Below are 15906 nucleotides of genomic sequence, written 5' to 3' on the forward strand. Positions count from 1 at the left end.
CTTGCTTCCTGAATTCTTTTTCCTATTTCTTTTTCTTGGTTTATTTCTTTTTTTGTTAAAAGACTGTCTCAAGTTTTCGGGTATAGGGTATATTCCCATTTAAGAATCAGTTATGAAAGGGCTTATTGGTAGTTCTGTGATCAATAGTAGCTTCATTGTAAGCGTATCAGCTAGACTGTTGTCATCAAGTCCCTTACTTGTCAGGACCTGTAGCCTTTCCTCCAAAGTTAATCAGATTTCCTCACAGGAATTCTTCAATATTCTGCCAGGAAGGCATTTTCAGAACTAAATATGAGAACGGATTGTGTCGAATATGTAAACTTTGACTTAATAACCCTGATTTAAGTGCAGTAAGTTACCTCCTGTTTTTGATGATTCCAGGTTTCTTAGTTCAAAGTCTCTCAGTTTCAACACCTCACATAACAAACAAACAAACAAACAAACTAACTAACTAACTAAATAAATAAATTCTAGTCTTCTGTAGGAGTTGACTGGGAAGCTGGTGGAAAAAGGAGGCATAGAATTGTGTGAAATGTGGAAGGAGATCTGGGTGTGTAACTCTTCTGGTATAGACTTTGAGCCAGTTCTGCTTTTACACTAAATTACATTCACACTCAGGAGCTAAGTGGTGTCTCCAATTGCTGAGCTTTTGAAGGATTCTACTGCATGAGTATGCCAGTTCTGTCCTGTAAACTGATGGCTTTGATTTAAGCTTTCTTTAGTATGCTAAATAAGCAGTGGCCATTTCCTGATCTGATTCTGTTCCTTCAAAATTGTTTTTCCTTCATCTCCTCTCCCATTCTCTCTATCCTGTATGTATTTGTTGTTGTTTTATTCCCTTACCATTGCTTTAACATGGTTCTAGAGAGAAGGCATAAAGAATACATATGTTTAAGCAGCAACTTTAAGTAGAACTAATTCTACATGTTTCTTTCAAGCATATAACTATTAGTTATCAAACTCTCAGAAGACATATCCCAGCAAAAGAAGGATTGCATTGATTAGCTTTTAATCAGAAATATTAAATAAATGACTAGGGCAGATTTTAGAAAAAACAATTAAATCATTACATGGCTATGAAATCTCCCTAGTTATAAAATATACTTTTATTAAGAAACTATAGCTCATAGAATGCTTGGATACTTTTATAATTCTTAGGAAAACAAGTGATAGGTCATATAAGTTAAGGAATATAGTTAAATTTTGTCAAAATAGTAACACAGAGAAAACAGTATTCTTGGTTGAAATAGTAAAAGTAAATAAATAGATAAAAGAACATTTGGTAGTTGCTTTATAAAACCTATACAGTCCAATTTTTCTACTACAAGAAACTTCAGATAATTTTGTGGGACAAAATTACTAATTCAGATTAATAAATCTGCCCAAATTGATCAGAACATTAATACAGAGTAACAAATATTTAAAAATATCTATCTAATAAAAACCATATATATCAATCAGCATTGTAGCAGGTTCCTTTTCTAAAATGAAATTTCCTCATCAAACTAATGATGAGCTATCACGAAATTTTATTTTAGGTTGGTATTAGCTTTAAACTCTAGAAATTTATTATTAGAATACAGGGCTTAATGAGAGATGTACATTTTCACTGTTAGGAAAACTCTCCATAAAAATAGTGGCCTTAATATTAATACTTTGTTGGGCACATTTTAGAGATAATCTATTACAGGGGATTCAAGGCTAAATTATAATACTGTTTATTAGAATTTTTGTTAAATTCGAGCCATTATGGCCTCAGTTTGTTACTGCAAGTATAGTCCTTATCTGCAGATTTTTCTATATTTTGTATCGTAGGCCCATCCTGTGTTCCAAGTTCTGTTGATATTGATGACAGTTCCACTCAGAGAACCAGTTGTGAAAAGATATAGAAATCTACAGTTTAGGTAATGATCTAAAACCATGGATCCAAACAGAAAAATCAGTGCTGTTATTTTAGCATTTCTTAAAATAGAGCAAAAGTATCTGAAATAAAGTTGCTTTGTCATTTATGGTTTATCAAAATGAGTATCTATTCAATCAAATAGTCCAACATCAAATCAAAATCCAAGCACAGATGAATCTTAAGACTATAATCCAATTTTTTAACAAGGTTGCCCAATTTAAACGCATGCAGAATTTCTATGCTAGTCATGTTCTTATTAACAATGACAGAACAGGTTTTAAATTATAATGATTCATGCAGAGAACACATACTTAAGCCTAAAAACCAGTCTTCAGTCAAGGTTATATTTGGAACACATGGATTCCTCAAGTAGGCATAGCTGTCTCTACTGTAAAGTATTCTCATGAGTTAAACACTTAACAATTTACTATCTGGAGGAATTTATTTATCCAGACCTTTAAGAATAGGTATAATCACTTAGAACACATGTCTAGATTCCACAAACAAAGATCTTTCCTGAAGGTAAGGCATTATCTGGAAAATTTATATTTCAGCAATGTCACATTTATTCATATGGTCCACAATTTAATACATGTTATTTTCTCCAATCAAATAATTTTAGGCAGCTTTCTAATAAATCTTGGGCACAAAGAAAAGTACTGGAAGTACTTCACTCTGATATGTATCACAGTGACATTTCCCTTCAGTGACAGAATAAGGTGTTTGTCAGGTCCTGGTTGTATGGGAAAAATCCCAAAGGAAGGCAAAGAAAAAGGAAACAAGCCAGTGCTTTCATTCCTGGCTGTCTTGAAGGTGACCCAAGTCTTAAAAGACCAACGGGGCTTTGGAGTGCTGCAAGGAACAGTGCTATCATTTCTACCAAAATGTGCAACTGAGTCTGGACAGCAAGAGATGTGAACAGATGGAAAAGGGTGGGCATAATGCAGAATAGTACAGAGATGGCTTTGTAGTATAAGGGGGAGAAAAAATATTTTTTTAAGTCCTAACAATGTCAGTTTCCCCTTTATCTTTGATTTTTAACCCAGCAATGTAATTGTTTCAATTATTACTAAACCTATTGTGGTGGCAATGAAAGTCACAATCTCATATTCAAAACCTTTGGGGAATGTTTTTCAGAATACTTCAGCTTTTCAGAAGATAATACAGTACATATACCATGTATTACGTAATCCATCCAGCAGGCTCTGTGGCAATACTGTGTAATCAAATATATAATTTCCTGAGTAAAACATATGATTATTCATACAAAGTAGGGTAAATAAAGAGCATAAAGTCTTTCCTGTTTTTCTATTTGAGTAATTTTAGAGCAGTGGTTGCCATCAAACAAGTTCACATCAGGTTTCACTGAAAAAATTTACCAATAACGCCCAACAAAGCAAAATAAAATACACTCATTTAATTTACAGAACTTTTTAGATTTTAGAATCGTGTTTAAGTTATTGAAGTTGTGTGTTTTAAAACGTCACGACCAAAATTATAAGAACAAAAAAGCACAGGAATGTACTCTAGAATGTTAAATAATAGAAGTACATAATTATGTAATTAGGTAAACTAGATTAAATTTAGTTTAATTACAAAATATATGAACATCCATGCTGTTTTCCAGAGTGGCTGTTCATTGTAATTTCTAATGAAATCTTGCCATTTGCAATGACATGGATGGAGATAAGAGAGTATTATGCTAAGTCAAATAGGTCAAAGTAAGACAAATACCATATGATTTCACTCATATGTGGAATTTAAGAAACAAAAGAAACAAGCAAAAAGAGAAGGAGAGAGAGAGAGAGAGAGAGAGAGAGAGAGAGAGAGAGAGAGAGAAATAAAGAAAGGCAAACCAAGAAACAGACTCTTAACTTTAGAGAACAAACTGGTGGCTCCCAGGGGGGGGGGGGGGGGGGGATGGGTAAAACAGGTGCTGGGAATTTGGGAGGGCACTTGTGACAAGCAACAGGTGATGTACATTAAGTGCTGAATCACTAAACTGTACACCTGAAACTAGTATTGACTGTCTGTTACACTAACCGTAATTTAAATAAAAACTTTAAAAGGTTATATGTGAACAAAACTAGTAAAAATAGTGTTTTGTTTTGTTTTTAAGGAACCTAACTGGAAATATGTGATTAGGAGAAGGGCCAGAGGCTATACTGTGGTTAGGTGGTAAATGAGTAAGGCCAACCTGTGTGCCCTAGATGCACATGGATGCACACAGGATGCAGATGCCTAAATTATGCCAGGGGATGCCTAAGGGGCTGGAGATGCTAGAGAGAATGGGACAGGACTTCTCTCTCCTCTTTTCCAGGAAGGGAACAAGCATCCAAGAGTGGAAGATGAATCACAAATGCAGCCCTGTTACGCACCTCCCAGTCACCTGAATAACTAAACAAGATTCAGCAAATGGTGCAATAAAGAAATCATGTATAATTCCAGTCACCTTCCTAACAATGTATCTCTTGTTGCACATCAAAAGGGACACAGTGAAAGGCAGAGAAACAGGAACTCCTCACTTGTTACTATGTCTGAATTACTTGGAGGAGAAAAAACCTTTTTTATTCTAATTAGTAGAGAGTTAAAAAAAATGCAAGTTCTCATAAAAAGACAACGGAATGATGGATAAACCTGTGCAAAAGGATGAAATGAAAAGTAGGCCCTTGATTTGTTTTGGTGGAGAAGAAGATAAGGAGAAGAAGAACATTTTAAGTATATTTGCTAAAAGCAAAATGTGAAAAAATGAGCCTAAGAACCATTTGCTAACAGCAAAAAGTGGAAAAACGAGACTGACAACCAAAATAAATCAACAAACACTTTACGGGTGGCACAGCATTGCCCAAGGTACTGGTTACTTTCCACAGAGGTGGACCGAAAGCAGACTCTACCTAGAGATTTTGGTCATTCACAAGCCAATCCAAATACCACTTACATGATGTGCCTTTCCAAACACAAGACCAGCTGACTTCACACAGAGGGAAAGTTAACAAAACAAGTTACAGTATGTATCGCATAGTATTTTCTTTATGTAATTACAAATGTATTTATATACATACACATAAAGATAGGAGGTATATACACTCAAACTCTAACAATCATGGGTGGGATGATCAGTAACATTTATTGTCTTCTTGTTATTCTGGTTCTTAAATGATTAACATGTATTACTTTATCACAAAAAATTACGAAAGTTTCTAAAACAGATTCTTTCTTCAGGAAATATATTAAATGAGCTATAATTATCTTATACACTCTTATCCTCAACTAAACAGAAGGCTATTTGGGGGGGAACAAACCATAATTTTTCTGAAAGACATAAAGATGAAAAGAAAATATATCTCAAGCTGTCAGACGAAAACCCATAGTAGACTTAATCATAGTTTTCTGGGTAAGTTACTTACAGTACACATCCACTCTGATCGACTTTATCGCCGGGGACCCCAAGCCATTTTCTGCTTTACAGTAATACCGGCCTCCTTGGTGTCGCTGAATATTTGTAATCCTCAAAGTCTCATTGAAGACACTTGAGTCTTGGAATCTGTCAGAGGCACTTCCTGCTGTTTTGGTCCACCTGATCTGAGCAAGCATCAACAAAGATTGTTACTTTAGGTTGGTTTTCCAAAGAAAAATCAAATAGCCATTACTCATTTGAAGTTTGCTTTCAGAGATGCTATATGCCATTCCTGGCAAATTGCTGGGAAAAAATTTTAAGTTTATGTGCACAACTGAATTATAAAAATTTGATAGCAATTCCATTATTGTATAGTATATGTAGTGTATACAATTCTTATTCAATTGCATAGAATTCATGCATAGCTTAATCAGTGTGTAAGGCAATATAAATATAACATAAAAGGAGTTAAACATATGTAATATGTTGGAGATATGGATTAGTTTCTCTCTTTGTTGAGAATTTAAACTTCCATATTTTTCAAACGCTCTAAGGTACTTTTTATTTATTTAATACAGGAAGGCTCTCAATTTCTTTTTGGACATGCTTCATTATTTTATTTTAAATTTCCTCTTTGATTTGGATAATTTAAGCATGTGACTCTAATGGCTTATTGAGACTATGTGTGTGTGTGTGTGTGTGTGTGTGTGTGTGTGTGTGTGTATATACACACACACACACACACATATATATATACTGGTTGTTAAAAGTTCTGGGTTTTTTTTCTAATGGCTTTGCTTTAATAAGTCCATAAATGACATATCTGTTCTGATAAAAATAATTTATTTTATATCAATAATTATTTTCAAAAAATGTGCAAACTTTTTCAAAGACAGCATTTTTACTAAAGTGCCAAAACACTTTGAATATATAAAACACTCCATTATAAACAATAGCATTCTTTTAAACACAGCTGTGTATAACAGACTTAGTTTTGGCTAGCAATAAAGACTGGCATTCAACTCAAATTTTGTGTATTTTAGTTTATAAAACCTGAACAAAGCCACATGATGGTAATGTAAAGTGATAAAAAATGGGAAATAAAAACAACTTGGTTTTATTTCTCTCCTTGCCCCTGCTGTATACGATATTTTTGTTCATTTGTTTTTACTTTTAGGTTGAGAAGTGGTTGACAGAAATCCTTGGTTAAACATAGAAGAAGAAATGAAAATGAAACTAAAGACTGAGTCTTCAAAATTGAAATCCTATAATACTCCCCCCATTAGCTATACTATGTTTATATATTAATTAAAATTTATAATCTAATGATGTTAAAAGTATTTTTAAAAAGTTTTCCACATCATTAAAGTATCAATATGAATATAATCATGTTTGTCCTTAATTGTGAATGAAATGAAAATGTTACTTAGAGATTTATAAAAACTGAGTAATTCACAAACATAAGTATCAAGTTCTTATTCAACATGTTCTGTGTGTATGGAATATAGACAAAAGTCAATGGCAAGACTCCTGACTTTAAGCAATTTATAAGCTGATTACTAATATGCTCATAAAAAGACAAGATGTAACAAGGGCACTGGTTTGACAAGTTGTATTTCCAAGGAAATATCTAGGGTTATGTTTTCATTCAAATTTCAGAGTCTACAAGTAAACAAAAAAAGTAGATTAAATAAACAAATTACATATTTTTTTCTTGCATAAACAGATGCCAATTCTAAGATAATCGATATCTCTAAGATGTAATCTAAGATAAATCATTCCAATTAAGAGGCGTCTGGGTGGCTCAGTCAGTTAAGTGTCCAACTTCAGCTCAGGTCATGATCTCATGGGTTGTGAGTTGCAGCCCACCTCTGGGCTCTGTGCTGACAACTCAGAGCCTGGAGCCTGCTTTGGATTGTGTATCTCCTCTCTCTGCCCCTCCCCCATTGCAGTCTGCCTTTTTCTGTCTCTCAAAAATAAATAAATGTAAAAAAAAATTAATTCCAATTAAGATGCCAAATTTATTTGGCTATCATAATACTAAAATTGATTTTGAATAATATATATTTCATATTATAAAAAGTAAGTTCGGTATAAATCAATTTTGGAAATGGCCTAGCACTTTCAGAAATTAAAAATGTTATTAAGAGGGGAGCCTGGGTGGCTCAGTCGGTTAAGCGTCCGACTTCAGCTCAGGACACGATCTCGCGGTCTGTGAGTTCGAGCCCCACGTCGGGCTCTGGGCTGATGGCTCAGAGCCTGGAGCCTGCTTCCGATTCTGTGTCTCCCTCTCTTTCTGCCCCTCCCCCGTTCATGCTCTCTCTCTCTCTGTCCCAAAAATAAATAAAAACGTTAAAAAAATTTTAAGATACAATGATTAAGTTGCATTATACTGTTACAATACTAGAAATCATTCAGCAATAGGGGAGACAGAAAGTATGTAAGAGTGTGTGTGAGTGTGTGTGTGCCTCTGTGTGTGTGTGTGCGTGTGTGTGTGACAGAATCAGAGAGAAAAGAGAGAAAAACAGGGAGAGAAAAAACTATGAGGCATAGCAGCAGTTATAACCTTGTTTGTCTTAAAATGACCTTATACTCTTAAAAGCTGTTTAAGACCTTAAATAACTTTTGTTCATTTTGATTGATTCTATCCATTCATAATTACTGTATTACAAATTAAAACTGAGGTAATATTAAACTATGTATTATTAACTCATTTCAAATTATATTAATAAATTGATGACATATTAACACAAGGGATATTTTTAGTCAGAAGACTATATTTTCCACAACCAAAAATAATTGAGTAAAAAGAATGGAACCGTTTTATATTTTATTTTATTTTATTTTATCTTATTTATTTATTTACTTATGAGAGAGAATGAGAGAGCATGTGAGCTGGGGAGAAGGGCAGAGGGAGAGAGAGAGAGAGAGAGAGAGAGAGAGAGCGAGAGAGAAGGAGAGAATCCTAAGCAGGCTCTATGCTCAGCATAGAGTCCAACAGGGCAGGATCCCACTACCTTGGGATCAAGACCTGAGCTGATATCAACAGCCAGAGGCTCAACCGACTGAGCCACCCAGGAGCCACAAGAATGGAACTGTTCATAGTTCTGCAAATCTCTTTAATATCCAGTTTAGTGAAAAAGAGCCAACTAGATAATCATATTAGCTTCTACATGAAATCTGTTGCTACAAAATGTTTTGTTTCAAATATATGAAGAAAATCTGGCCTCACACCAATATTTATTTGGAAAGGGAGGAGTACTTCAGTAGCCTTTTCAGATCACTGTGGATAGTCTCCTTTGATACTACACTAAAACTCTACAATGGTAGTTTCCTAATGTTTTCAGAGTGAATTCTAAAACCATACCAGTGAACTTTTTCTATTCTGTTACATTAAAATCCATTGGTTTATCTTGCACTTTGAATGGATCTCTCACTCATACATGATTGTGTAATATGGCACATCAATCATTTGAAAATATGAATTCACTGACTTATGCAGATCTTCTAAATATTCATGCATTTCATCACACAATACCAAAAAAAAGAGCATATTTAATAATTTCACTGCCAATCTCTTCAGAAGAGTCTTTAAGTGTTGGGAAGCCATCATGCTTAATGTGAGCAGATTTTCCAAAAATTCTCATTTTCCTCTTAAAATTTAATTTTATTATTAGTAACAAATATGGCAAAGGTATTTTCTTTAGAATGGGAGGTTCAACTTCCCTGATTTTTAAAGAAAATGTTTGCCAAATACCCAAGTCTGAATAACCAGAGTTTGTGTTAACAGTCATGCTTTTTATATTCCATGAAAAAAGTGGCAAGTTCAGTACAAGACTCAATCACGCAAGTCCTTTACTTTGAGAAAAACTCTGTATTATAGGAAGCAGCAGAAATACTTTATGGGATTTCTTTATTCTGTCAACAGAATATTAAAAATACAGTACTCAACTTTGACGATCTTAAAATTTGATCATTTTTACTGATTTACTGACGATACTCTTAGTGACATTGCTTTTTTTGTTTGTTTTTCACTGTTGGGTACATGTTAGTGAAGCAAGTAGAGAAGAATACAGACTGATAGTACAATTTAATGTCACAGCTTTGTTTTGTGCTAAGGTGCTGCCTGTTTTATCCACCATTGCTTTGCACCATCACTGCAAGTGCAACAGTAAAAAAAAATACTATTTTCTACATAAGCTTCCAGTAAAGATCACAGGGTCCCCCTAGAGATCTAGCAACCACACTTCAAGAAACACTGATTTTTAAGGATAGGGAAACAGCCATAACTATATCTATGTCTATATCCAGCTATTTATTATTTAATCAATAGTGTTAGGGCAACTGACTATATATCAATAATAATAATAATAATAATAATAATTAATAATAGCTGACTCTCCAACACACCCTTCACACTGAAATAAATTCTAGATTCAACAGTCACAAATGCTGATAATATCTTTGTATTGTTGGGGTTTCATAGTTGAGACTGAAAGGACAAATTGGTAGAAGCTTCCTTTTGGAAAGGAAACTTTGTAAATTATGTCAAAAAATCGAAACATATTCACAATTTGACTTAGCAATTATCTGGTTAAAATTTACCTTCCTAACATTTGCATGAATAAGAATGCAGAAAAATGTATATATAGTAATAGAACACTGGGAACAACTGAATATCAAATGATAGGGAAGTGGTTATAAACTAACTGATTCTAAAATTAAACTGAATGTGGGCATTAAAGGATTAAGATATAAAATGTTTTATTAAATAAAAAAGGAACTAAAGAATATTCTCATATAAAGTGAGCACATGTGTATGTATGCATGTGCATATATACTAATATGTTTGTTAGAAATACACACAGAAATACACAAAATTTAACACTGATTAACTCAATGAGTGGGACTTGAAAAAAGAATAGTTAAAATGTTTCCTTTTTTAAGATTTTAATTTAGAATTCTTATTTACAAAATTTATTTTACCATAAACAAATACTGTTTATTATAAATAAGTTTTTAAAAAATAATACAATTCTATAGTGAAATATAGAAAATAGAGAAACTAAAAGAGAAAAGAGAAAAATGAAAATCAGTTAGGAAAAAACTTTTCTTCTTCTCTACTTTAAAAAAAATACTAAATGGAAATATTACTGAGCCACAAAAAGACATTCTAATGATGAGAGAAGAAACCTCCAGATACACTAACATTAAGATTGTGACTTCAAAGTCTCCAGAGAAAATTGTGTAGAGTTCCAGGCAGAAGGAACGAACTGTTAAAATTTGCAGAGCCTTCTCATTCCCCAATGTTCTCCTTCTGTAGTAACTGAGCCCCAAATATTCAGCAGGCACATGGCTGCCCAAGACAAAAATGATATTTCCTAGCTATCTATTCATCCACATTCTTACCAGTGTGCTTAGAGCAAAAGTGTCCTCAGAGGGAAGCAGCAATCTACATTTTGCTCATTTCTGCACATTTCTGCTGACCCCTATCTTGGACCATGAGCTGATTTGGAACAAGGTCCAGCACAGAGAAGCTATAAAACAGAAGAATCGGAATTTCTGACATCATGGAGTTGTACCTACCTGTCCTGAACTCTTTATAACCCTGGGCTTCTACATGGGAGAGAAATAAAATTCTCTCTTGTTTACATCGTACTTATGGGGGGATTTTCTGTGACTAACAGCCAAATTTTACTTTAACTGATAAGTCTGGGGTGGTACAGAAGGTCAGCTTGACCTCAGGAAACCCATCTCCCAACACTGACTGCTTGAAAACAGTGTAAATAGCACCAGAATTTACTGAAAAAGGTAGGGGCAGGGTCTCTATCTCCATATCAAACAATCAAGATCTCTTTCATGTAGTGTGAAAAGAAAATATTCAGTGATATGAAAACATACAGTGATCTCAGGGTTCTAGTACCCACCTGACAAAAATATTTTAGACAATAATCACCCAACAAAATAACTGGATCTGAGGGTTGGTTTTAGAGAAGACAGAGAAAAGTATATGTTGGTAAGCAGTTAATATGTGTCCATTCTTTAATGGGTAAGTAAAGTTTTCCTGGGTAATACACAACTTAAGTACTAAGTAAAGTTTCTTAAAACCTAAAAGTCATAGAATAAAGGGATCTGTAATATCTTAGCAAAATCTTGGAGTTTGGGGTGAGCGCAGGACACAAAGGGGAAATAAACTTAATGATTCATGGGAATGAAGGAAAAGGGAAGAGAAAAATTATACTAAAGCCTTAAACTTTAGGAGAGTTGGAAGAAATCTCTTTATGGAAGAAACTGTAGGTATTCTGTTTATAAATAATAATAAAATCATAAATGTCTGATTAAAATAATAGTAAAATACACAACTCCATTAATGGCAGGGAAAATGAGAAAAAGGAGAGAGTGGAAAGAAAAGAAATTGGATAAATAGAAATTTGATAAAATGGGCAAGAAGAGACCAAAAGGGAAAGAGAATTATATAATTCTAAATAAATAAAAACCACAGAGTAAGATAGAAACAACCTGCATCAGTCATAAAGTAAATATGAACAGACTGAATTTGCCCATTAAAAAGTTTGTTAGACTGGAATTAAAGGTAACAAGTTTTTATGCTATTATATATGTACATATATATATATACATATATAATATACAATACATATATATAACTATGTAATATAGAATATGTAATACATATTATATATATACACATACATATGTACATATATAATATATATATTATCCACATATAATATATGTAACATCTATATAGAATGTGTGTATATATATGCATACATACATATAAACACTAATGGGAAAAGAAAGTCATTATGTAACAAAAGTCATAACTGATAGCAAAAATATATTGTCATTAATTGGTATGCAGTAAAGTACAGGGCAGCTAAAGACATAATGTAAACAAAATTAGAAATTAAAGAATTTGAAAAACATGCAGTTGCAGTAGGAAATTCCAATCCATCTCTTTGAGAACTAGGAAGTTCTAGATAGTTCAGTTTTTTTCTATTAACTTAAAAAATAACTAAGACAAGGAGGAACTGAAAAATAAAATCAACACATATGACTAATAAAATATTTTTAAAAATCTTTCATACATGGAATAAACATTTTCTTATGTTCATTGAACATTTATAAAAATTGATCGTGTAGTTTGAATTAGAAAACATATCTTAATTAAAAAAGCGGATATAGTACAGGCAATGTTATCTAGACTTAATTAAATATTTATAAATAAGTTATCAAAAGATGACTACTACTACACTGTCAAAGAGAAAATTAAAAGGAAAATTGCTAGTGATCTAGAAGTCAACGAATAGAAATCATCTCACACCAAAATCTGTGAATTCAGTGAAAGGAGTGCACAGAGGAAAATATAAAGTGTAAGTACCTTCTATATTAAGGAATGAATGAATGAATGGAAGCATGAATGAATAATAAATAAAACAGGTACTCATCTAATTTATTTTAATTTAATGTAGGTTACTGAGCTCTACTCTAACAACTATTTAGCCATGCAAGTAGAACTAATTCATCTTCATTTTCAGTTCTTTCTCCCAGAGATTTTTGTGAGCTAGCTTGGCAGAGATATACAGAATGTCACTGTGGAAACAATAAAATAGGAAGTACCTCAGGAAGACTTTCTGGATATTTCAACTCTGCATCGCTAGCAATTAGTTCAGTAGAGAATCTACATAGGTTACTACTATCATGACTACTAGTAGTACTACTACTAATACAAATATGTTGAATGGAAATATGGGACTCGAGTTGTACCTTGAGAGGTTGGTGGATAGAATGGTAAGGATTAGGTTTGGGTGTAAAATAGACAAATTAACGGTGATTTATATTTGATGAAAGTTAAATTCTATCATGTAAAAGAAATCTGGAAGGAGGCAGGCCACTGCGGACAAAATGGCTCCATCAGGGACTCAGACTCTTGAGAGGTGCCCTCCACACCGTGTGTCACTTGAACTTAAGTCCAAAATAGTAGCTACAGATCTAGTTTTCACATCCCATTTCTAGCAGAAGGAAAGAGGATAGGACAAAAGTGCCTGCCAGTTGTCTTCTACAAGAGTGCTAGGTCACTGCCTCATGACACTTGTGTTAACATCATATAATTATATTCCATCCTTAGCTACGAGAAAGGCTGGGCAGTGTATTCTTTACACTGCATAGTACCTTCCTCCCAACCCTCTGCTAAAATCTGATGGTTCAATAACTCTGGAAAATAGGAGAGAGGATATTTGAGACTGGATATATAAAATATCTGATGGTTCAATAACTCTGGAAAATAGGAGAGAGGATATTTGAGACTGGATATATAAAATATATCCAAATTGCAGTTAAATCCTGCTACAATGACATCAAACAATCATTTCCATAAAATAACATGAATAGAAAAAGAAAGATACTAGAAATTAGGAAATACATCTATTATAACTCTCTACCTAATCCGAAGAAATGACATGGAGATCCTCTTTGGTTGCAGAATCTAACACTTAGCCTAGGGTTATCCGACTCCCAATAAAGAATTCTCTACTTTGTTTTTTGTTACAGTGAAACATCATAGCATTATGTAACCTTAAATAAAATCAATGTGAACTGAGATAACTCAAGAAAATGTTAAAAACCTGAGGCACAGATCGAAGATAGACCTGGATAAATCTAAACTAGTGTAATACATAGATGCTATGAACCCAATAAGGACTTAGACCTTGACAATGCTCAGATTTGTAGGATGCTCCCCTTTAATTAATGTCTAGTGAATGGGAGGATTTGTGACTTGAAGCTACTTTCTATCAGTTGTCAAGGAGTTAGGGCATATATACTCAGATCAACCTGTAGAGACAAACCTGAGCCTTGTCCCTGCCTTGGTTGTACTCTGAAAAAAGTTACCTCATCAATAAAAAAGTAAGCCAGAGAAAAAGTATGATAAAGATCGTCCGATCTGCTATAATTATCAGGTGACTTGCCACCAGAGCTTTGGGAGCTAAATAAAGCTGGCTACAGAGCAGCAGCCTAGAAGAATATAAAGGAACATCTATGATAGGTGAGTATGAGTAGACAGTGTTCATTACAGTTTTGAAAATAAAGGTTATCCTCTTATCTTGCATCAGTATCAGGGAAAATTACAGAGGGAATATGCTCCCTTTGAATTACTAAATACAATAAATAGAATTCTGAGTGGCACAGACTCCAGATCATACAGGTCCAATTTTCAATAAGGCATATTCACCTACCATAAATTATAGCAAAATGCCACACTTGCTTCTAAATCTAATTTTATAAAAAGAACTACAATTGTCTGACAAAGCAACAAAAATTTAACCCAAAAACTTCTATACGCTATGAATAAAACATCACATTTTTCTAGTATGCTCAAAATATTAGAGATCACTACTACTACCAACATGACTATCATCACCACCAATAATAATAATAATAACAATAACAATGTAACAGACACCTTTAAAGATTTCTATAAGTTAGAGTTACTATGTGATATACGTGCTCAGTGAAATAGGAAAGAATTTCTCAGTGTATGTAGTGCAAATATGCTCAGAGAAACACTAAGGAAAGGTGAGTTTGAACACCAATGAGGGATCTTCTCACCAGCCAGAGAACAGAATGGTGGGGAGGGGATCATCATGGCCAACTGCACTGGAAATGGAAGAAAAGCATGGGATAAGGACGTGGGTGTTTCTGAACACTAGATATGCCTTCAAGCAAAGAAGACTTATGTTCTAATCTTCTTTTGGGCTGTGGCTTTTCTTTGGACTTAAACTTTCAAGAACATACTCCTATGTGACTAACCTGTGGGAGAAACTACATAAATGTAGTGCTTACCTGTGACAATGCCAGGCTTCCTAAATGTATATGAACACTACAATAGGACTTGTTGGCATTATTTCAAACCAAAGGTGATAGAAGAGGGGAGTAGATCTTGGTGCAAATAAATACACGCTCATAAATACAAAAGGCTGGGGGTTAATGTAGATTGCTTCATTAAAGGGTTTTATTTTGTAGCATAACCAAGACATTAATCATCACCTCCGAACAACCATTAACAAAAGTTTACTTCTTCAAAAATTTACAAAATGCTTTTCTATTCCATCATCTGATTTTAATACCACAACAGACTTGAAAAAGTAGGAAAATGTTTCTCCCCCGTTTCACAGCTCCAGTTCTTCCAGGACCATGTGACTCTTTAACTTTATATACTGGGCTCCTTTTGACCTGAAAGCTCTTTCTTCTGTTCTTATTAATCTCAGTAACTTCTTCTGATCACTCAGAAATCATTTTACTAGAAAGCCTAATTTATATATATATATATATATATATATATATATATATATATATACACATACATACACACACATGTATATATGATGACACACACACACAAATTAGCAACTGGTGTTCTGCTTGATTCTCTCAGAGCCCCTTTATCCTCCCATATATGCCTCCCTAGAAGTCTCTGTTTGTCATGGAAGAAGGTCCTTGGGCTGTGGAGCCACTTTGCTCTTAGAGGCAGTCTTGGAAATGCTTTGGGGTTTACCTTCACCCCAGGGCTCTTAGCAATGAAATAGTA

The 15906-nt window shown here is 33.7% G+C and overlaps 1 protein-coding gene across 2 annotated transcripts in view; it reads right to left on the reverse strand.

Moving 5' to 3' along the window:
- MDGA2 (MAM domain containing glycosylphosphatidylinositol anchor 2) overlaps window positions 1-15906 on the reverse strand; it is an 860340-nt gene that overhangs the window by 390463 nt on the left and 453971 nt on the right. For both annotated transcript variants that reach the window (XR_005790861.1, XM_040477059.1), the window contains exon 3: window positions 5311-5485. Coding sequence is in view for 1 of the 2 variants with exons in the window: in XM_040477059.1 (XP_040332993.1) it covers window positions 5311-5485 (175 nt within the window). In the remaining variant the exon portion in view is untranslated. The remainder of the gene's footprint in view (window positions 1-5310; window positions 5486-15906) is intronic.

The sequence above is a fragment of the Herpailurus yagouaroundi genome, unplaced genomic scaffold, assembly GCF_014898765.1.
Source record: "Herpailurus yagouaroundi ecotype Mexico unplaced genomic scaffold, PumYag 141, whole genome shotgun sequence".
NCBI classification, from domain to species: domain Eukaryota; kingdom Metazoa; phylum Chordata; class Mammalia; order Carnivora; family Felidae; genus Herpailurus; species Herpailurus yagouaroundi.